Here is a 24843-nt window from a genome sequence, read left to right as displayed (position 1 = left end):
TATTAATTCATAAGTGTTTTTTTTTATGTTTGTGTAATTATACATTCAATATTTTAAATACAAATATACAAAAATCACATGTATCATAATCCAATAAGTTTGGAATGCAGCTGTAATAGGTCCGACAAAAGATATCCTCGTTTCGCCTCTGTTATCTTGAGGCTTCCTCAGGGACTATTTTAATAGCGTTATACTTGCAGTCATGCAATTGCCATGTTCAAATTCACTGCAGCCGAATTCGGACACCCGAATATTATAACATGTCTATAAGAAAGTACTGTCGAAAGCTGGATAATTCAAAACTGCCGTTCCTGTGGCGTGCATTCTTCAATTTATAATGCAATTGCACTTTCTCTTAACGGCCACATCGACCGGCCCACATATTCAAACTGTCATGACAGTTTGAATATGTGGGCCGGTCGATGTGGCAAAAATAACTTTTCTGCTTTGTCGTTAAGAGAAAGTGCAATTGCATTATAAATTGAAGAATGCACGCCACAGGAACGGCAGTTTTGAATTATCCAGCTTTCGACAGTACTTTCTTATAGACATGTTATAATATTCGGGTGTCCGAATTCGGCTGCAGTGAATTTGAACATGGCAATTGCATGACTGCAAGTATAACGCTATTAAAATAGTCCCTGAGGAAGCCTCAAGATAACAGAGGCGAAACGAGGATATCTTTTGTCGGACCTATTATAGCTGCATTCCAAACTTATTGGATTATGATACATGTGATTTTTGTATATTTGTATTTAAAATATTGAATGTATAATTACACAAACATAAAAAAAACACTTATGAATTAATATTTCAAACTTCATGCAAGGTTTTCCTGTCCAACATCCAATGGTTTTCTCTGTCTTTAGCATCATTGTTGCTTTTATAATCCTCTACATCCGAGTTCACTGGCATTGATTCCAGTACTTAATGTACTCTTCTCATAGTAACAGTTAAGTGCAGTGCTGTTGCTTTGCATTCTGACAAGTTAGAGGTCAAGGCAATCTGGCTTTTCCTAACACAATTTTGCACTTGCCTTTGTCCTTCCATGAGCATTTGACACAGCACTAGCAAAGCTTGCTCATCCATGCTTGTTTATCGAGGGGCCTTGTCCTGTTCAAACACAGCACTCTGGCAGCTGCCCTTTTCTTTTCAGCGACCATATCTTGTCCAAACACAGTCTCTCTGCAATACTGTTCACTTTTTTTTTTCCACAGGAAAAAGGGAAAAGAAAGAAAAGCCTGCTTTACCAGCTTCTACCTGATTCACTTTGAATCTCTAACTTTCTTGGGCAAATGGAGCTTCTCTCCTACTTGCAAACAAACATTTCCAAGCTATTCAACTTTCCTTTAAGCCCCAATACACAGTTCTCTGTATTGTTGAAAAAAATGTTGTCCTGTTTTTCTCCTTTGTACTCCTTCTTGATCCACAGTCTTTTAAAGTCTCAGTGCTCTGGTGCACTCCTGTGCTCTGAACACTGTTTAAAGCGACCAATCTTCTTTTCAACTCTCGGTATTCCAACAGAATCTCTTTTTTATTTTTTAAGCTGTTTTACTTTTATGTGTTCTATTTTAAATTTGTTAGCACTGCTTTGCCTCCAAACTTCTTGGCAGGCCACCAATTTTGTGAAGCTGTATTGCATGGCTTTAATGCAAATTTTAACTACACTTTTTTCATTTGTGTAAAGCCATGTGATAGGGCCCACCTACAACCACTGGAGGGGAGAGAGAGAGAGCGAGAGCGAGAGCACCTAGCCTTAATGTTTTCACACTAGATAGGTATTTCTATCTCTATGGGAGGCCCGCCTAGTAACTCGAGGTGATGTTTAGGTATTAGTGTAGGGGTTAGGGGCCACTTTGACATTCAAAGTGAGATGTACAAACAGAACAGTGCTCTCTTGTGAAGATTTGATGACCTTCGGAGTGAGGAAGCTCACCCAAAGATGAGATTTGTGCAATGTTCTCTCAACCTAGCTTGATATTACCAGATAGAGAGTCCATCAAGCTAGGCCTCCGGACCAGTCCCCGGGTCGGGTGATGGCGCGCCAGCAGCCCGCTGGCGCACGCAGATTTACACCTGCTTCCGGCAGGCGTAAATCTGCCAACAAAGGTAGGGGGGGGTTAGATAGGGCCGGGGGGGGTGGGTTAGGTAGGGGAGGCGGAGGGAACAGGCAGCGCGCGCCTGGCTCAGCGCACGGAGGTTGCACAAATGTGCACCGCCTTGCGCGCGCCGACCCCGGATTTTATAAGATACACGCGGCTACGTGCATATCTTATAAAATCCAGCGTACTTTTATAAAATCTACCCCTAACTGTATACTGCACTCTGTGCAAATAATTCTTTGGAATAAAAAAATCCAGTTAAAAGTAAAATACAAATCTGTTAAAAAAGCTTTCAAAATAGTTTCAAGTTCTCTCTTCATAGGTAATATATATAAGGAACTGTCTGAAAAATATTATTTTGAATTATTCATTCACTTATTTAAAGTACCGTATATAGAAGTGAAGGGGTTTTAGATATCTGCAAAACATTTTATTGTCCTCTTCCCTTCAAGTTCCATGAAAGAAGGGGCCAGAGCAGAGGTAGGTAAATCAAGTCCTCGAGTGCCAGAAATAGGTCTGCTTTTAAAAATATCCACAATGAATATGCATGAGATATATTTGCATGCATTGCCTCCATTGTATACAAATGCCTCATGCTTATTCATTGTGGATATTCTAAAAACCAGACCCGTTTGCAGCACTGAAAGACGAGGAATTTATTTGTGCAAAGACACCAACTTTTCTCTTTGAAAAATACAACTTATAGTTTAGATGATAACTTTTATAGTCATTATTCTTTCATATATAGTACATAGCCATTTCAACTGCTTGTTTAATTTATAACTCAGAAAAGTTCCTACATTCAGTTACCTAGACATACAGACATCAAGCTGCCTAATATATATTTGTTTAACTACAAGGACATTAAATAACTCTCACAACCCTTTTAATCAAATACCAAAGACATCTTCTCAATTTTAAATTAAGGTGGATTCTGCAAAAAAGCAATTTTTCTCTATAATACAAAAGAAAAAAAAAACATTTCCCAGCATGCTTTTATACTAAATATTCCATACTGGAAATGACATCATATAAAAACATTATATGGAGAAAAGTACCCTCTCTCTGAACTGAATATAAATTAGCACCTACAAGCTAAACCATTTAAAAAAGATTTACACTACTTTATAACTACCAGCTTCTATTTAATTTATTTCAGTAACAAAATTAACAAATGTACTTGGACAACTGCCAGAATAGCACAAGCAATATATCTTGTTTAATATTCTTGAGACTTTAACATACCAAATCAAAACAGGATCCAACTATTCTATTAAATAAAACATCATCATAAAAAATCTATTTTACATTTCTACTTTCACAGATTGCTTCAATTATTGCAGTGCCCCTTTTCTCTGTAATCTCTATCATATTGCAGAAGGCTAGAATCAGATACTTTTTCTACAGGTATAAAAAACATCTCTTTTTCACATCACTTTAATATAGTAAGCAGTTTATAATAACTATAGTGACAATATTTTCAAATGTAAACCCTAAATTAACTTTGTGCCAAAAATTCCAATGCACACCCAAGGTGTCTGGTCATCTCAGACTTTCCAAAATATTTTATTTTTGTACCCTAACAATTGCATTCCCTATAAATACAATTTATCAAACAATACACAGCAGTGGTAATAAAACCAAACTCTTCTTTTCTCTTTTTAACAGCAAATTAATGCTTCAACAAAGCAAGGCAAAAGCAAAACAAATCTATCTCAAAACAATTTCAGTACAAGAGATATCTTTAACTTTCTAGCATAAACATCTTGTATAAAGTTTATGTATAGTGGAAACTTTAGATTCTTGATGTTATTAATATTCTTACACACCACACTACCTTCATTGCAAACATATGTCTCCTCCCCACCCAAAGTTGTCATCTTATTGCCCTTCCATTCATATTACTCTACTCCCCAATTAATCATCTGAGTATCTACTTTGAATCAAATGATTACCTTAGCCCATACCTCCATCACAAATATCCAGCTAATGTCCTAAAAACTAAGACCATCTGGTGTTGCTGCTTTCCCTCAATTCCTCATCCTCTTGGACCCCTCCTGTCCCTTAGTTCCATCAAGCAGATCGAGAAGGAGGATTTCTCTTGCCTTCTGCTGGCTTCATTGTTGTTTTCCAAATGTGCCAATTGGAAACACTGCACACTTTGACTTACATGCCAGTCACAATGTATAATGCTGCTAAATGACATTAAATTCAAAAAGATAGTTGCTGGCATTGCTGAACACATTGACCTCATGTGGGTCATTGTATGTAATAATGCTAAATGGCACCTTTAGAAAGTAATTTTGAAGCCAGCTTGGGGCAAAAGAATATCCTCTTACTAGCCTGACCTTGGGTTGATGTGGGGGAAGGGATTTCAAAAAGATCAAGATGGAAGGAAGCAGATCTTCTTGGATTTTAAGGGGTAACATTGCTGACCACTTGAGGAAGGAATCAACCAATAAGAATTTGCCATTTTGATGGCCACTTGGGGGAGGTGATTGGGTCATCCAATGGCAGGAGGCATTGGGATGACTACTTAAGAACATAAGAACATAAGAAATTGCCATGCTGGGTCAGACCAAGGGTCCATCAAGCCCAGCATCGTGTTTCCAACAGAGGCCAAACCAGGCCACAAGAACCTGGCAATTACCCAAACACCTAGAAGATCCCATGCTACTGATGCACTGATGCAATTAATAGCAGTGGCTATTCCCTAAAGGGTGGATTTTAAAAGCCCTGCTCGTGTAAATCCGCCCGGATTCACGCGAGCAGGGCCTTGCACGCCGGCGTGCCTATTTTCCATAGGCCTGCCAGCGCACGCAGAGCCCTGGGACTCGCGTAAGTCCCGGGGTTTTTTGTCAGGGGCAGGGCCGATTGACGCGGCATTTTGGGGGCGGGACGTGGCATTTCGGGGGCGGTCCCGGGGGCATGGTTTTGGCCTGGGGCGGTCCGGGGGCGTGGCCGTGCCCTCCGGAACCGCCCCCGGGTTGCGTCTCAGCGCACCAGCGGCCTGCTGGCGCGCGTGGATTTACTTCTCCCTCCGGGAGGCGTAAATCCATGGACAAAGGTAGGGGGGGACTTAGATAGGGCTGGGGGGGGTGGGTTAGGTAGAGGAAGGGAGGGGAAGGTGAGAGGAGGGCAAAAGAGAGTTCCCTCCGAGGCCGCTCCGATTTCAGAGCGGTCTCGGAGGGAACGGAGGCAGGCTGCGCGGCTCGGCGTGCGCCGGCTGCCCAAAATCGGATTTTAGAAGATACGCGCGTATCTACTAAAATCCAGCGTACTTTTGTTTGCGACTGGTGAGCCAACAAAAGTACGCGAATGCGCATTTTTTTAAAATCTACCCCAAAGTAAACTTGATTAATAGCAGTTAATGGACTTCTCTTCCAAGAACTTATCCAAACCTTTTTTGAACCCAGCAACACTATCTGCACTAACCACATCCTCTGGCAACAAATTCCAGAGATTTATTGTGCGTTGAGTGAAAAAGAATTTTCTCCGATTAGTCTTAAATGTGCTACTTGCTAACTTCATGGAATGCCCCCTAGTCCTTCTAGGGGGCACACCTACTTGGGTGTCATCTGAGCAGAGGTGTATCAGGTGGTTCTCTTGGGGGGAGGATGGCTAAACTGCTATCTGCCTTTGGTAGGGGGCTTCCCTTGGGCTACCACTTTGGGGCAATTAGCACAGAAGAACATGAAAGATATCTAGAGTTCATGCATTTTGAAATCCTCAGCACAGTGTGTAATGATGATTAAAAAGCAAACAGAAGGTTAAGAATTATTAAGAAAAGAATGGAGAATAAAAGGAAGAATGTCATAATACCTCTATATCGCTCTACAGTGAGACCATACCTAGCGTGCTGTGTGCAATTCTGGATGCTGTATCCAAAAAAAAAAAAGTATTGCTGAACTGGAAAAGATACAGAAAAGGTGACCAAAATGATAAAGGGGATGGAACAGCTCCCCAATGGCTAAAGAGGTTAGACCTGTTCAGCTTGAAAAAGACATAGCTGAGGGGGATGTATGATAGAGATCTATAAAATCATGAGTGAAACAGAACAAGTAAATATCAATTGGCCATTTACCCTTTCAAATAATAGAAAAACTAGGGAACACTCCAGAAGTTAGTAAGTAGGACATTTAAAATAAATTAGAGAAAATTATTTTTCATTCAGCGTACATTTAAGCTCTGTAATGTATTACAGGAGAATGTGGTAAAGGCAGCTAACATAGGTGGATTTTTTAAATGTTTGGACAATTTCTTGGAGGAGAAATCCATAAATTGTTATTAACCAGATAGGCTTGGGAAACGGCACTAATTATCCCTGGAGTTAGCATCATGGGCTCTGTCTACTGTTTGAAATCCTGCCAGGTACTTGTGACCTGGATTGGCCATTGTTAGAAACAGAATACTGGTTTGATGGACCTGTGATCTGAGTATGACAAACGTTCTCCAAGACACCATGAGAGGAGCAAACTATCAGCAAGACAGGCCATATGATCCCAAGGGTTCAAAAGTGAGGCAAAAGGTATCAACAACAGTGGCATGACCCCCAAGGTGGTATGAGAGGTGCAAAAGGGCACCAAGAATGGCATAAATAGCTCAAGGCAATGTGAAGATAGAATAAAGCAACAAAAGAAGCAGAAAACCTCCCAAGGAAGCCTAATAGGGTAAAAGGAACTGAAAAAGTGGCATGAAAACCCCAAGCAGCAAGAGAGGTAGGAAGCAGTCTCCCAGAGTGGCAAGTATACCCCAAGGCTCCAAATGAGGGGCAAAGGGCACCAACCAAATTTGTAGAAAGCCCTAAGCATGGACAAGCCAGTGGAAATCCCTGAAGGAGAACTGATGCAAATCCCAATGAGGTTGGGTGTTCTGGTTTGGAACTGGTCTTCATTGGAGGCTAAGATGTTACTGACTAAAGGCACAAAAAGTTCTTTATTTTTTTATAATTTATTTTTTATTGATTTTAACAAATTATTTTCAAGAAATTATGCATCTTGACTTGAAAATCAGAGATACAAAAGACAAGAATATTATGGAATAAAATTTAAAAAAAGGGAAAAAAGCAAAGCAATATCTTTGTTTCCAAGTCCACAATGTTTTAGATCCAAGGGCTTATCCTGAGGAAAAATTGTGTTCAACAATTCAAAAACAGAAACAAAGACTGTTGCTAGCTCCTCTCCAATCATAGCCACTCATATGGCTATGATTGGAGAAGAGCTAGCAACCGAAATAATTTTATCTACAAGAAAAGCAGAAAGCTGGTTTGGCTGAAAGAAAATGTAAGAGTGACCTTGGCATTTTACAATACATTTGCAGGGAAATTTTAAGAGAAATAAAGCACCTATCTCAATAACCCTAGGTCTTAACAAAAGAAACTGTGCCCTTCTTTTTTGAGTTGTTCTAGACAAATCTGGAAAAAGATTAACTTTATAATCTATGAAAGTTTATGTGCGATGACAAGAATATATTTTTAACATCCGTTCCTTGTCCGCTTCAAGAAGAAACAATACCACTAATGTAGCAGGTGTAATGGAGTCCTTCTGAGTGGTTTCCAGAATATCTGCTAAATTTAACTGTGGGGGCACAATAAGAGTCAGAACTTGAACTTCTTTCTGATCCAAAGAGTCCTTACTCTTGAAGGGAGGAATATAGTAGACTCTTGAGGTTAAGGGGAGTGCTTGTTCAGGAACTTTAAGAACTTCCAACATATATTTCTTCCACATATCTTTTAGTGAAATCAGCTGGTCTCTAGGGAAATTTATAAAACAAAGATGTTTCCCCTTAATCGAATTTTCCATGTTTTCCAATCTAACAAAGAACAATTGATTATCTTTCATCAAAGATGCTTGAAATGACAATTTACTACTTAAGTTCTGCTGCAATTGCTCGATATTGTTCTTATTCACCATTAGTTCTTTTTCCAGATTTCCAACACAAGAGTCCAGCTTTCCCATATAAGCATAGAGTGGGGCCATTTGGTTATAGATATTAGTGTTCAATAATTGTATAGCCAATGCAAGCATCTCTCCAATTCCCAATTGCTTGTTCCCCAGCTCCTGATACCATTAGGGAAGGCCCAATAGCCGCCTCAGATGTTCCCACTCTAGCCTTCCCACTCTGGATCCGACCTCCATCAGGCTCCAAGGATCCAAGGGCTAAGATAAGAGGCCTGTCTTCCGCTGGGTTACTTGAGGCCAACTCTTCCTCCAGGGATAGGGTGGTGTGTAACTTCCTTCTGAAAGCTGCTGAGTGAGACTCTTCCCAGTTCTAATGTACTCTGCTGTACATGGGCATCCATCAGGCCCAGAATTGTAGCAGAGGGTTTTGGCATGGCTTCTATCTCCTTTGCCCACTGGTTCCTTACTTAATGAGGCATTCAGAGAAAAAAAATCTCACATAGCCCGAACGGAGCTGCCTCATGCACAACCAACAGTTTTGGCCATCTTGGATCACACCAAATGTTCTTTAGCTTCTAATTTGAAGTGGCTGAAAAAGTAGAATATAAACAATATTAAATAAAATATCCTGTGATTCAGGGAATCCAGGACACAATTCATCTTCTGAATCAATTTTTGCAAATACTGCCTCCATTACCTCTGAAGCAATAATCATGGAGGAGTACAGTCCCTGGTGGTTCTAGGTTCTGTACTTCTGTAACCCTTGCATTTTGCTGTGGTATAATCCATCAAAGGCCAAATACCAGATGAGACCAATAATTGCAAGAACTGTAAAGGAATAGAGTTTGAAGGAAATGTCTAAGAGAGCATGAAACTTTTAAAGATAACTGGGTCAGTAAGGCCTATGTAAAGCATCTAATGGCCTGGGAAAGAGCAAGAAGCAGCAAGTACTATAGGGTAATGGGATTTGTAAGGAACCTTGTAGACAGCTGAAGCAATGGAGGAAGCACTCTGAGCCATCAAGACTGGCTTGGAGTGGCAGCAGCAGCAATGGTACTGGCGATTATTAAAAGCTGAAATGGTAGGATCAGAGTAACACAGTGTCAAAAATATCTGTAATACCCCCAAAGAATATGTTGAGGGCTGAGGTGGAAGAAGAATGAGGATTGGTGCAGCAAGCATGCAAAGCAATGGATGGCCAGGGCAAGAGCAAGAGCTAACAAGTACCGTAAGGTAAGAGGATTTAAAAGGAACCACCTTAAGATACCAAAACCAGTTTGGAGCAGCAGCAACAGCAGTGGCACTGGCAATTAATAAAAATTGGAATGGAATGAGTATAGCGATGCAGAGAGAAGAGTAGCCATAAACCCCTCAAGGTTTAACCAGGGCTGGATTTAGGCATAGGCAAGATAGGCAATTGCATACCAAATTCTAAAAGCACCAAAAACTGAGACTGCCCCACTGCTATTTCATTTCTGGAGGTGAAATCTGTATCACAATTATTCTGCCTATGGGCACCATAATCTTAAAATCCAGATCTGAATGTACCTTGAGTGCTGAGGCAGAAGAAGAATGGTATCTATAGCCTGAGGAGTGGTGCTGTAGACATGTGATGCATCAAATTGCAAGGACAAGATCAAGTGAGCACATGCCGTAGGGGAAGGGAATTTGGAAGGAACCTCATAGACAGCTAAACAGTGGAGAAAAAAACCTAAGAGGTGAATTTTAAGGATCAGGTGTACGCCAAAATTGGGAGATGTCTGCGCATGTAGGATATGTGCATAAATGCTAGATTTTATAAGCCATCTACATGTGCATGCATCTCCCCTAGCATGCATAACTCACTCAGATTCAAAAAGGGGCATGGTGTGGGTGTGATTTGGGTGGAGCTTTCTGGGGTGGGACCAAGAGATGTGTACACAAATACTTATGCACCTCGGTGCAGGCCCAGATCCAATGTCACGTAACTTTACTTCTGCTATGGAAGAGGTGTAACTTTAAAAAAGAAAAACAGCCATTTCTGATGGATTTAAAAGGTCTGGGATAACTGGGGGGGCATGCAGGATACTAAACCAAGGGGGATTTAGAGGATCTAGCTCTACACTTATGCATATGTGCACGTATATTCTAAAATAGCTGTGGCCCTGGGTGCATGCTGATGTGCCAATGTGTGCTTACACACCCCTTTGAAAATTACTGCACCTGGTATCAAGACTGGTTTGGAGTAGTAGTGGCAACAGCATTGGCACTGGCGATTATTAAAAACTGAAATGATAGGATGAGTTCAATGCAACAAGAACAATAGCCATAAAACCCCCATGGTGTACCTTGCAGAGGCAGAGGAAGAATGGTTGCAAAAGCCTGAGGAGTGGGGCGGTGAGTAAGCATAGCAACAGATGGCCAGGAATTGGCAATTACCATAAGTGAAGGGGATTTGGAGAGAACCTTAAAGACAGCTGGAATGAGGGATGCCTGTCTCAGTAAGATGAATGTAGTTGATCCTACCAGTAGACTAGGATATGATTCTGTCAAATTATAAAGATTGAGCTATGAACATATTATATACATTCAGCCAGTACATGAAACTGTGAATGACTCATTAAAACAGTTATGATTCCATCTGTTACTTCTATAACTGTGGCGATAGCAGAGCAAATATATTCTGAGGAGAAATGACCCGCAAGACATAATGCATGGAATCAAAAACAGCACTCTGGTATCAAAATCCTAATGGAGTACAGTGCAAGGAAACACAAACAGCACAAAGGCCTTAAAGCCTCCATGGCATACAGTGTGGGCAGTCACAAAAAGCATAAAGGCATCAAAGCCTCCAAGGTGTACAGTATGGGAAACTGTAAACCGTGAAGATGTGTCATAAGAAATGTGATAAACAGCTTGGTCAATCACAAACAGTGCAGAGGTCTCAAAACCCCCATGGTGTACAATGTAGGAAAAAGCACAAAATTATCAAAACTCTTAAGGCGTACAGTACGGAAAATCACAAACAGTATAAAGGCATCAAAGCTCCCAAGGAATGGAGTGTAGTCCATTGCAAACAACACAAAATTGTCAAAACTTCCAAGGTATGGAATACAAGCCATCACAAATATCACAAAGGTGTCTAAACCACCATGGCATTAAGTGCGGTCCATAACAAGCAGCACAAAAGAATTTAAACCATTAAGGCATGGAGCTCGGTGACTTGCAAACAGCACAAATGTGTTTAAATCATCAAAGTGTAAAGTATGATGAATCGCAAATAGCACAAAAGTGTTTAAACCACCAAAGCATGGAATGTGGTGAATCACAAAAAGCACAAAGGTCTAGACAGACCTTGACAACAAGATGAAAGCCATTTAAATGCCTTTGTATCAGAGTTTTTTTTTTCATGTATAGCCTACTGTTGAGTCTGGTGATATACCTCCTGCAATTCCTCCTGATTCAGGTTGTGCTCCTCCTCCTCTTCATGCAGATGACCTTCTAGTCCTCTAGAGAAGGCAGACCCCTAGTTTTGGCAAGGTTATGAAGCATTCAGTAGGCTAAAAGGATTTCACAGACCTAATTAGAGTTGTAGAGAAGGCATCATCCAGTCTTTTCAGGCATCAGAAGTATGTTCTGAGCAGACCAAAGGCTCTCTTGATGACTGCCTTAATCTGCCAGTGGAACCTATAGTAGCAAACATCTGCAGTAATCTGTGATCTAGCTAGCAGGATCACGAGTCAGGTTTTGATGGATATCCTCTATCACCTGGAGGGAAGACAGCAGGGAAAAGTTAGATATCCTTTCGTGTTGGGCAGTGGGCAGTTCCTTGGTCAAGGTTGAAGCAGTCTTCCTAGGCCATGTTGTAACTCTCTCTCTAGATTTAAGTGAGAAAAAAAGGAAAGGGTTTGTTGTGTGGTGGTGTTGAGAAGTGCATTTCTTCCTAGAAGCTAGCCCCCAGTGATGTGTTCTTCCTGGACGTGATCATGAATTCCTGACTGCAAGGTGATGTAGGCATTTATTTTATTTTATTTAACATTTTTCTATACCGATCTTCATGGTTAAATACCATATCAGATCGGTTTACATCGAACAGAGGTATATAACTGAGATAAAGGAAACAAAAGTTACATTTAACGAATGGATCCAGGAAAACTAGCCACAGCATTCATGATGATACCCTTGGTATTGCATGCCACCTATATATTGGAGTGGAAGCCTTTGTGGTTCTGGTACATGGCCTCGTCAGCCCCTGTTGCCGTTATAAGGATGTAAGGGCAATTGACAGTTGGCAAGACAGAGAAGAGGTCTGCAATGTGATAGAAATCAGTCATTATTTCTTACTGATGCTGTCTACTCTGAGGGAAAGATTTATAGTGATGTGTTTTTCTGAGAAATGTAGCCAGGAATTGCTTAATACAGCCTTGACCTCTAGAGGTGTCTGGAAAGTGCTGGTAGTCAAAAATGCCAGAGGTGTGTACTGGCAAGGCATGGACCCTGTGGGTGGAAGGGTGCAGATTTTTCTCTAACTGCTGGCATAGGTACAGTATGGTTTCCTTGTTAAATCTGAACCTGGGCACAACTTGTTCCTCTGACTGATACAAAAACTGTGCCCTAGTCCTGTACACTCTCCATAAGGGATACATCCTCCTCTTCCTCCTTCTCTTTTGTCTCTCCCTCCTCAACCATTGTGCCATCAGTATTCATAAGCCTATTAGAGACATTTTGAAGTTACATTCTATACCATTCACTCCAACTCCCCAACATAGCTCAGTCAGTCCCAATTACATTCACTCTCACCCCCGCCCCCCAGTATGACCCAATCTATTCAAGTCACACTGATTTTCACTCCATAGACTGCTGCCATGTCCACTCACCCAAAGAAGGCAGCCCACCAAATATCAACCAGAAAAAGATCATACAAGTTTGAACTTGGCACATAAAATAGCTGTAGGAAATCCACTTGTGCAGTGATGATGTTTACATGTAAGTGGTTTATAAAATAACCACTTGCATGCATGCATGTAAACCATGCCCCAATAAACCCCTAATATGCCACTTTTTCATGTGTTCTTTTGCTTGCGACACTAGATATACGGGTACATGTAGCCTGTGTTGCGGTTCTGGCCGCGAGCGCCGCAGCCAGGCCCTTACCTCAGAGCTCCCGGACCTGCTCCCGCTTCCAGAGGCCTGGTTTGTGGCCTGTTTGGTGGCGTCCCCGCTGGGGCTGTGCCACTGCGAGCTCTCCCATGGACGCCCAGCTCCTAGGCTCGCACGCGTGCCACTTGGGCACTTTTCTAGGCCGTTTCCCGCCAGTGGTGACTCCGCTCAACTCCTGATGTCAGACGCCGCGGCCTTGATAAGCCAACCGCGGCCATCCAGTCTTTGCCTTGCAACAGATTAGCCTCCTGGTTTCCTGTTGTGCTGTGCCCCGGAGTGACTCGCTTTGCTTTGTCGCTCTGTTCCTGCTACAGTACCTGCTTGGTTCCTGCTTGCTTGCTACAGTACCTGCTTGGTTTCCGCCTGCCTGCTACAGTACCTGCTTGGTTTCCGCCTGCCTGCCACAGTACCTGCTTGGTTCCAGTACCCGAGTCTTGCTACAGTTCCTGCCTGGTTCCAGAACCGGAGCCCAGTTACAGTATTGCTACTGTCCTAGTCTGGTTCCAATTACCTGTCCTGATCCACAACCCGCCTAAGTCCCAGCGGCTGGGCCCCTACGGGCTCCTCCCGGGGGGGCTTCGGCTTCCAAGGGTGAAGCCACCTAAGTCCCAGCAGTTGGGCTCCTACAGGCTCCTCCCGGGGGAACACCAGCTTCCAGGGTGAAGAGCATCTACGTCCTGCCTGAAACATCTGCCTCCCGGCCTGCTATTCATTAGAGACATTGACCACCTTTCCCAGTCTCCAGCAGGTCGGCCCAAGGGTCCACTAAACAGAGACTCCCATAACAACCTGTTTTAAAATACAGATTACGCATGAATGCTTTACCTAATTTCTAATATTAATTAATTAATATTAATATTTTCCCATCAGCTAAGAAATATCTTTGCAAAGGTGGATGTTATGTTTCACCATTCGCAGGATCGCCCCACAAGCAGTTGCACTTACTCCAAATCAAGCGGGTCTCAATGCAGCAAGACGTGGCATTGGCCAGGCAATGCCAAATGGTAAGACACCACCAGGATCAGTGCATCTGGACATGTGCACATGCCTGAAGCTCATTCTTTTAAAAGGCCCATGGTGGAAAAAGCCCATGGCACCCTTGGATGATGTCTTGGCTCTTTGCCCTATAAAAGGGCTTTCCTGCTTCCCTTCAAGTATTTGTCCAGCCTTCAGCCTTGCTCCAGTCTTCAGTCTTATTCCACATCCATCTTCAGCTCCAGCCTTGCTCCGTGTCCATCTTCAGCTTTAGCCTTACTCCATGTCTGTCTTCAGCTCAAGCCTTCATCAAGCTTGCCTTGTCTTAACCACAGTCTTCTGTCTGTCTTCGACTCAGCCTCAACCAGAGACTTCAGTCTGCCCTTCTGCTTTGTCCATAGTTACAGATTTCTGAACGTTCTCCTAGTCTGGCCAATGCAAAGGCTATTCACCCATTGTCAGCACAAACCAAGGGGCCCTGTCCCTGAGGTTGCATCAATTGCACCATGGCAAGAAGGGTTCATGCTCATGCTCACAACAGCAGAGGCATATACTGCCCCATAACCATTTATCTTTTCTATAAATACATTTAATTTTTAAAACTCGAGTTGTTGCTAGTCAACACCATTTCAAATAGCAAAATAATTCTCTTATTATGCTTCTTCAAATCTGTAGATTTGGATGGAAAATAAATGTGTTCCTGCCTGCAGTTCCAAGTCATATTCAGTACAAATATATGACTCAGAGAAAGGAGACATATTATCAATATGTGCTTCTAAGTTTTCAAAATCTTTTCAAATTAGGAAAAATGCATTATTCAATAGAAACAGAGAATGGATTTTCTCTTTCATTATGAAAATCACTGTAAGTGTTTTGCCTTGTGTCCAGGTCATGTTATTGATACTATGGTAATTACACCATTTCCATAAAGCTAGTTTTGTATTCACTGAATTTTACCTTCAGATGAAGCGAAACAGAGCGTACATCTAGCTTGATGTTACTTTGCTCTTCAGGTCTTGCCTCAGAAATGTTTAAATTGATTGAATCATTTTTATAGCATTCTAAATTGGTAATATACTTTTTTACATAATTGTCTCCTTTCCAGCATGCATTTGGGTGCAGCCAGGATACAAGCTCATTTTATATACCATTTTGAACCTTAAATAACAGCAACCATTAGTGAGCTGAAGCTGTGAATATGCTGGTCTTTTGCCTTAGTCTTGAACATTGTCTAGACTATAGAGATTAATTGAATACCTACTTATGAAATAGCTCTTTAATATCAAGTACATCATCAGGATAAAAATAGTTTCTTCAGTAAAAGCACTGTAGAAGGTGATGTTTTCATTAGTACATTGAAAAATAAGTTATGTTGATTGGAAGGTAGGCACTTTTGGCAAGGTCTGGAAGAATGGAAAGGTACTTTGAAGTGAATACCTGGATAAAACAAAGATACACATTAAAGAAGACAGAATTAGTCATTAGAGATGTGAATCGTGTGCCCGATCATCTTAACGATCGGGTTCGGCTAGAGGGGGGAAAATCTGATCGTGGGTGATGTGGGTTATATGAATCGGAATTGGTTCCGATTCACATCGTTATTTTTTTTGTAGTGAGGCCCAACCCTTTAAAATTAACCCCTTACCTTCCCCCACCCTCCCGAACCCCCCCAAAACTTTTTACGATTACCTGGTGGTCCAGTGGGGGCGTGGGGACCGATCTCCCGCTCTCGGGCCATCGGCGCTATTTTGGCTGCCACTCAAAAATGGCGTCGATGGCCCGATAAAAAAAAAAACCCACCCGACCCTTTAAAAACGACCCCTTCCGACTAAGCCTGCACACCCGAAGGGCACAGCTGACTCTACACCCGAGGAGGCCCAAGACGTTTTACATTTTGCGCCTGTGGAGCCTATACGGGTGAACCTAGGGGTGGAAGGAGAGGGTATGTCCACCCTTCAGGGAAAGGAGCCCAGTGTGCTATCGGAGATGGGTACTGGAGGAGAGCAAGGGACCCGAACCACGGATAGACCTGTGAGGAACATCAGAAGGGCAGCACTACAGGAGAGGGGTGAGTCAACTATAGAACCCCCTGCAGTAGAAATTAACATTGAACAACCTGAGGATGTAACCCTTGGAAAAGTATGGTATGCACTAAAGGCAATAGACACTGCTCTGAAATCGATCGCCCTTTCGATGTCTGAAGTAAAACTGCAAACGCAAGAAAATAATACAAGGATTGGGACTATGGATATGAAAATTCAAGATCATGAAAGCAGACTTAAGAGAATGGAGTCTTTGCAACAAGACTTTGTAAAATCAGAAACTGCTACAGAAAGAAGATTGGAGAAAGTGGAGAATAGTCTTAGAATGCTAAATTAAAGAGTGATTAATTTTCCAATAGTGAGATTAATTCCTCCAATAGACTTATTTAAAACCTATGTGAAGCAAGTCTTAAAGATACCTGAAACTGCATTTCCTGTGTGCACTAGGGCATACTATCTGCCCCAAGGGGCTCCTCAGGCTGCACAAGATAATTTACCAGCTATGGACATTTCTGAGATATTGGAATTGTCCATTGAGACAGAGGTCAAAGAAAGGAAAGCATTGTTAATATCTTTTGCATTCCTATCAGACCGCAATTATGTGCTGAAAAAGTTCCTAAGGAATAGAACAGCTTTATTTTACGCAAGATTGTGGATATATCCTGATATAATTAAAATAACTCAGCAACGTAGGAAGGAATTCCTCATTATGAAACAGAGGGTACTAGATATAGGTGCCCGATATGTTTTAAAATTTCCTTGTAAATGTTGTATAAATTTCCAAGGGAACAATTATGTTTTCTTTGACCCTAAACAACTGAGGAATTTTCTATTGGGACACTCCTCTGAAATACCTGTCGTGTGATCGGCTAAGTTAATAATGGTTGCTCACCTATCTTTTCCACTTATTAATGTATATTTTAAAAATTGTGTTCAGTTCGTTCAATTTAGTTCTTGCCTCAGTAATTCTTATATTTAGGAATGTATCTGGATGGTAATTTACCTTTTTCTTTTCTTAGTACTGGACAATATGGGGGTAATTTTCAAAAGGAGTTACATGCGTAAATGTAGCTACTATTGTAGCAATTTTCAAAAGCCATTTACTCAAGTAAAGTGCACTTATGTGAGTAAATCCTATAGACAAGTCAATGGCATATATTGTAGCAATTTTCAAAAACCCACTTACTCAAGTAAAGTAAATTTACTCCAGTAAACCTGGTTTTTACTCGAGTAAATGCTTTTTAAAATCTACCCCTATATGTTATACTTGATTCCAGATTATGTACCGTATTTCTCATAAAGAAAGATTCATGATGTTTAATTGTGAAAAACTTGAAAATAGAAAAACAAAAAAAAAAGACCCCTTAGCTTCCCCCACCCTCCTGAGCCCCCCAAAACATAGCTGGTGGTCTAGTGGTGGTCCCGGGAGCGATCTCCCGTTCTCAGGCCGTCTGCTGCCACTCATAAAGATGGCGCCGATGGCCCTTTGCCCTTACCATATGACAGGGTATCCGTGCCATTGGCCGGCTCCTGTCACATGGTAGGAGCACTGGATGGCCAGCGCCATCTTTAAAGATGGTGGCGGCCATCTTTATGATGGCGGCGGCCATCTTTAAATACGGTGGTGGCCATCTTTAAAGATGGTGGTGGCCATCTTTACGAAGGCGGCGGCCATCTTTAATGATGGTGCCGGCTAGCCAGTGCTCCTACCATGTGACAGGGGCCGGCCAATGGCATGGATACCCTGTCATATGGTAAGGGCAAAGGGCCATTGGCGCCATCTTTATGAGTGGCAGCCGACGGCCTGAGAATGGGAGATCGCTCCCGGGACCACCACTAGACCACCAGGTATGTTTTAGGGGGATAGGGAGGGTGGGGGAAGCTAAGGGGTCATTTTTAAAGGGTCGGGTGGTTTTTATTTTTATCGGGCTATCGGCGCCATTTTTGAGTGGCAGCCAAAATGGCACCGATAGACCGAGAGCGGGAGATCGGTCCCCGCGCCCCCACTGGACCACCAGGTACTTGTAAAAAGTTTTGGGGGGGTTCGGGAGGGTGGGGGAAGGTAAGGGATTCGTTTTATAGGGTCGGGGTGGGTTTAGGGTTTTTTTTTGGTGTGCCGGTTTTCCCCGCCCTCCCCCGATTTACGATTTTTCACAATAAATCGGGGGAATTTCTATTGTATCGCGACTCTTAATGATTTTTGACGATTTAAAATATATCTGACGATTGTTTTAAATCGTCAAAAAACGATTCACATCCCTATTAGTCATACAAGAAAAAGAAAAATGGAGTAAGTGTACTAGCCAGGAGAAGTAAAATGTATACCTACAATGTTCTGATTAACATGGTCACATAGTAAATGATGGCAGAAAAAGACGGCCAGTTTTTTAAAGTAGTAACTGCCTTACAAGTTACCCCCATGCCTTCTGTTAAGAGTATTAAATGCCATTCTGTGCAGGTTACCCCAGTTCACACAGGTTACCCCTTTTCTTCATTTCCATTCTTTAGCCATTAGGGATCCTCTCTGTTTATTCCACTCCTTTTTTAAATCCATTACCATTCTTATCTTCATTACCTCTCCGGGAGGGCATTCCAAGTATCCACTTCCCTTTTTGTGAAAAAATATTTCTTGATGTTGTTCCTGAGTCTACCCTTTTGAAGCTTATCAGGAAAATAATGATGTGTTGAGAGGACAGTGAGAGATAGGTAGAATCTCTATTCTCTGGTCTTTTGCTATATATGATGTATTTATTTGGCCTATTTCCCATATCTCATGTTATCTGTGATATTTTGCATAATATCAGTTTTGATTCATATACAGAGCAAAAAGTGTTCCATAATGTAGTAATTTCAGATTTTTGTGCATTTGAGTTATAATGGTAACATTGGTCTAACAGTGGGGGTCATTTATCAAAATGCAATAAGGCATTTTCGCATGCGTTAAAGGCTTATCGCATGCGAAAAGCCCCGTTAACGCATGCGATAGGCCTTTAACGCATGCGAAAACGTGTTTAACGCATGCGATCGCACCATATCGTATGGTGCGATGCAAATTCAGAAAATAGGAGCGGAGAGTGGGCTGGGTTAGCCTGTCTGCAAAGAGCTAACTACACCTCTTTGGATTGCGATAGCTGCCGTGACCATGCGGTATGGTTTCATTGCCATTTGTGATGTCTCCTGTAAATATGAATGAGAGAGAGAGAGAGAGAGTGAGGAAACTCACTCCAAGATAAGATTTGGCCAATGTTCTCTCCACCTAGCTTGATGTTACCCAGGTAGAGTCCATCAAGATAGCTGGAGAGAACCTTGCCCAAATCTCATCTTGGAGTGAGTTTCCTCACTCCAAAGGCCAGCAAATCTTCACAAGAGACCACTGTTCTGTTCGTAGGTGTCACGTAGAATGTCAAAGTGGCCCCTAACCCCCTACACTCTTACCTAAACCCCACCTCGAGTTACTAGGTGGGCCTACCATAGGGATACAAATACCTACCTATGGGCCATGATATTATGGCCAGTCTCTCTCTCTCTCATCACAGAATCTGAAATGGTATCACGGTAATTTAGCTCTTCACGCAAATTGCAATAAATGCTATATTAGCATAAAACACATCCTTTTGCTATCGCATGCAGTACTTACCGCATTTTGATAAATCCACCCCAGTGTTTGTGAGAGGATTTGACAGTATATATTGGCTGTGTTTCGACATATTGCAGTTTCCATTAAGCCAACAGTGTAATCGCGTGTAGGTAAAAAATATGTCATTAGTCTATCTTTTATAATAATTAATTAGAAATCAGAGAGATTATTTTCCATTTGTTGTTTTAATCTTTACTTTCTCTAAAATATCATTGAATAAGCCTACAGGGGATTTGTAAATGATTTCACACAATAATATTATCACTGATTTTATTAACTGTAAAATAATAATAAATGTAAATGATCGTCAGAAAAATGTGCAAAGCATTATAAATTCTCCTTTTCATCTACCCTTGATTTCATTTGTCAAAGAATGGAATATATTTAGGTTAGGATGTCTTGTGTGAGCATCTAGCATAAAACATACATTTTTCTTTCCCCCAAGGTAACTGAACTGCACAACATCAAAAATATAACTAGACTGCCTCGCGAGACCAAAAAGCATGCAGTGGCAATTATCTTTCATGATGAGACATCAAAGACATTTGCCTGTGAGTCAGGTAAGCAATTACTAGCACATTTCCAGTTTGAAGAAATCAACTTGTTTCTGCAACAATAACCTAGATAGCATGAGATGCAGCTGCAGATATAAAGACTTATCTTAAAAGGCTTAGGCATGAACATTTTTCAAGTGGGGCTGGGTGTATTGATTTTAGACAGATGCTTGGGGTGCTTGTTCATTATTTGTCTCTGTTTGGATTTTGCCATCAGATGGTCTGAAGTCTCTTGAGATTTCCAGCCAGGTTTCTACAGCTGAGTAAATAATGCCTTTGGGATGTTATTAAGGTAGGGCTGTGTCTTGAACTCTAGCTTTTAGTAAGGAACTCTACAGGCATTTACTAAGGTAATAATAATGCTGTCACTGCAGAAGAGTGGCAAAGACCATGTAACATCTCAAGTCACTTGGAAGCTGAACTTTTAATACAATTTGTGGCTTATACAACTCATCAAAAGAAGAAGTTCACAATATATTTTGGCATCAGAGTTCATAAAGCCACATAATATTAATGAGATTTACAGTATTGGTTTTTAAATAATATGCATAGATTTCTTTATGTGAAAATGAAATGTCTTCTCTCAATATTTTATTTGTATTGTTCAAAGTTTTCTCATCTTTAGTTTTCAGCTATGGTAAGAAAAATAGCATGTCAATTAAAAACAGGTAATATTGAACAGAATAGGCCAGAATAATCCTTAGAGGAGAGCTCTTTAACAATGCAGAGCTTTGCAGTATTGTCAACAAATTTCTTGTCATCATGGGGTTAGTTTGGTCTAATTCTTTTTTTTTTTTCTTAGCACATTCTGTTTTATTTAGAGAAAACCTTCAAGTAAATACATGAACTATAGCTAAATATCTAGATATATTTTTTAATTTATATTTTATTATGCTTTTATACATTTTATGATATAACCTGTCAAAATACAATGCAGATATCTATTGTCTTACAAAACAAAATAAGTAGTAGTTTAACATTACTAAACCAAAAGACATAAAACTGGAATATTTTTCAAGAAAATTTACAAAGCAATCTTTTATAAAGTTTATCAATAGATATCCTATTTACTATAAAATAAGCAGTAATCCATCTTATACACTATGAGCTTTACTATAAAAGCAATATATCTTCAAAAAGAGAAAGTATAGCACTCATTCTCTACTTAAGCGGCAACAGATTTAACCAACATTGCTCCCAAGTAATTTTTTTGTTTCTAAAAAATTTTTTAGATCTTTTTTTTTTATATACCGACATTCATCTCCATTGAGATATCACACCAGTTTACATTCAGGTACTGGAGGTATTTCTCTATCCCCAGAGGGCTTACAATCTAAGTTTTTGTACCTGAGGCAATGTAGGGTAAAGTGACTTGCCCAAGGTCACAAGGAGTGACAGTGGGACTCGAACGCTGGTCTCCTGGTTCATAGTCCACTGCTCTAACCACTAGGCTATTCCTCCTCCCTATCTTCTGGTTCATAATAGATATATCTCTCGTTGTTTAATTGTAACAGACATTCACATGGATATCAAACTACCATTTGTGCTCCTATTTGTTCAGAAACTCTCTCCTCCTCTGTTGTGTCATTCTAGGTATATCTGGAAAAATCCAAATTTGATGGTTGTAAAATTTTGCTGTTCTGTTCCGCAGAAATAATCTAAGAACTGTGTCCCTATCAGAAGAAAATACAAACTTAACAAGAACAGTACCTCTCTTTTCCACAATCTCATCAACAGTTCTCTCGAGTAAATCAGACACATTTAGAGGGGATGTTTGTTCCTCATTCACTATATTTGGCATAATATAATATATCTTTGCAAGAGGAGGAGAAGCTTCTAAGGGTATTCTCAATATTTCCTTCATGTATTTTTTAAACTGATCTTGTAGAGATGTAAACCTTACCAAAGGGAAATGTATTACTCTTAGATTTAAATATCTAGATTTATTTTCTGATCTTTCTAGATTTTTTGTCTGTACCATCTCCCCTTGTATTATGCTAGCTTGTACTTTCTAAATTTGGGATACTTTCAGTTCTAACTCTTCCAACTGAGCATTCTGCTTTTCTAAATTTTTCTCTGTTTTCAATACTTATTTATTCATCTCCATTGTAACATTTGTTAGCTTAGAGTAATAATTGCTGTGTAAACAGAATCTAATGTAATTATCAATGGCTTCTCCAGTTTCTTCATGGGGGTTGTATTGGCCAATTCTGTCCCCTCAATATCTAACACCTCTGTGTGTTTCTTAAGGGGGCCCTCCTTTTCTCCCTTCGATGTCTGCTCTCCTAATTCTGCTTATTATTCTTTTCTCCCATCACCAAGGATAATATATTTCCAACTTCAGTTGAATCAGTTGTTGTTACTGTTTTCTCAAGGAAAACTCTTTCTTCTAAGCAGATCTAGAAGGGAGGGGAAGGAGTTGCCGGTGCTCCCGGCTGAGTGATAAAGGTGAACCAGGTAAATCCAGTTTTAGTGAATCTACTGGGTTTACTGGGTTTACAGCGCTTCCCTCTGGAGTTTTTTTTAAGGGCTGGACAGAAAAAGTTCTCAATTTTCCTCTGGGCGGGGTTTGCTGGGGAGGATGAAACTATAACCTCCCTTAACTTGCCCTTCCTTTTAGTGTGTGACATAGTGGTATGCCAGATGAAAAAGGGTCCTTAGGACATTTTCTGAGAATAGTCAGTTACTTTCTATATTAAATCAGATGTTTACTGCAATTGGAGGGTCAGAAGAAGATAACATAGTTTAAAAATTGAAAGATTTTACTTACTTGAGGTGAAGGAATCTTAAGGGAAAGACTTTCCAGGTAAAGCAAAGCCACGCGGCCCTTAGGTGCGCATGGCTTGGGGGGATGATGCGTGTGCCGACGTCGACTGCGCGCCGTAAATGGGCTGATTTTGTAGGCCCCTTAGGTGATATCAGATCCCGGAAGTGATGTAGTGCCATCGGGGCAAGGTCCTCCTTACCCCCAGTTTCAGCGATTAGAAGGTAAAAATTTCAATTGAATGTCCCAGTTCTACTCAGGTCTACTCCCTTCTCCTTCACCTCATCGAGGAACTGTAAATGGGCCGATTTTGTAGGCCCCTTTGATGACAGCATATCCTGGAACTGATGTAATGCTGTCAGGGCAAGGTCCTCCTTACCCCTGGTTTCAGTGATTAGAAGGTAAAAATTTCAATCGAACGTCCCAGTTCTCCTCAGGTCTACTTCCTTCTCCTTCACCTCTTTTTCTTTTTTTTTTAGGCTTCATAAATAGGGAGCACTAAAAATGATAGAAGAAAAAATACAAAATTTAGTGGGGGGGAGGGGTTCTATTGTTTCATTTGGAACAGAACATGAAATCATATAGACAATGTTATTGTCTTAATTAAGATCATTAAAGTCTTTTGAGGTTTATGTTCAGTAGACCAGTGAGCAGCAGAGTTTTCTGGGTAAAGTCACCAGGATAACTATGGACAAATATTCAGCTGAACCTATCTTCCACTGTATGTACTCAGCTAAAGCTACACAAATAAAGTTTGTCTAGGTAAACATTTCTTTCTCACAACATGTTGAGTCCATAGTGCTTGAGCTATCCTTCTCCCCCAGCCCACATTTGAAACATAAGGATAGCTGTTGCAGCCCAAGTCCTCTTTTATTCTTTTATTCCTTAAAAAATGTGACACCACCCCCACCCATCCCCAATGTTGTACCTGTATGGTGTACCTCATTGGGAGGAGAAGAAGCTCTTACCTCCTCCCATTGTGTGACTATCCTAGAGCCAGTTAGGGATGTGCAGCCTTAAAAAATTCATTTTAATTTGTTGGTTTGTTTTCAGGGTGCCTCAATTTTTTTGATTACTTTTGTAACTAAAAAAAAATATATATTTTTTTTCATTCCATTCAATTTTTGTTTTACATTGAAGGTAATATCTTTTATTTGATAACACTAAGATCTGCAAGAGAGTGGGCATGCCTGAAGGAGAAGAGAAAACAAAAAGCGATCTAAGAAAAACTGAGGAGTAGTTGAAAGTTTTGGTAGCTGGGATTAAGTGATAAGTAGTGTAGAGTTATGCATCTGGGATGCAGAAATTAAAAAATGCAGAAATGACTGGGGCAAAATCTCATGTTTACGGACTGGGAGAGAGACCATAGGGTGATAGTGGCCAAAGATCTGAAAGCGGAAAAGCAAAGTGAAAAGATGGTAGCTAAGGCCAGAGGGATGCTGGACTGATAGAGAGAAGCGTAACCCATGATAATGCCCATAAAGAGGTCATTTGTGAGGCCCTAGGCAAGGTCTCGGTGACTGGGACCCAGCCTTGGCAGGGTGCTGGCATTGGTCCCAGCCCTTGGCAACCAGGACCTGGCCTCAGCCAGGATCCAGCTGTGTATCCAGGCCTGGGCTTAGGACCTTTATGACTAGGATCAGGTCTCGACTGGGCCCCGGTGTCAGAGCCAGGTCTAGGCCTTGAGTCTAGGCCTGGGCTTAAGCCTGGGCCTCAGTAACTGGGAAGTT

At 41.0% G+C, this 24843-nt stretch overlaps 1 protein-coding gene across 1 annotated transcript in view; it reads left to right on the top strand.

Annotated features, from left to right (window-relative positions):
* Positions 1-24843, top strand: part of DOK6 (docking protein 6) — a 1072962-nt gene that overhangs the window by 527017 nt on the left and 521102 nt on the right. Inside the window, exon 3 of the mRNA XM_029590909.1 lies at positions 20241-20355. Within this exon, the coding sequence (XP_029446769.1) occupies positions 20241-20355 (115 nt within the window). The remainder of the gene's footprint in view (positions 1-20240; positions 20356-24843) is intronic.

The sequence above is a fragment of the Rhinatrema bivittatum genome, chromosome 2 (genome assembly GCF_901001135.1).
Source record: "Rhinatrema bivittatum chromosome 2, aRhiBiv1.1, whole genome shotgun sequence".
Classification (NCBI taxonomy): Eukaryota; Metazoa; Chordata; class Amphibia; order Gymnophiona; family Rhinatrematidae; genus Rhinatrema; species Rhinatrema bivittatum.
This window is presented reverse-complemented; position numbering and strand designations above follow the sequence as displayed.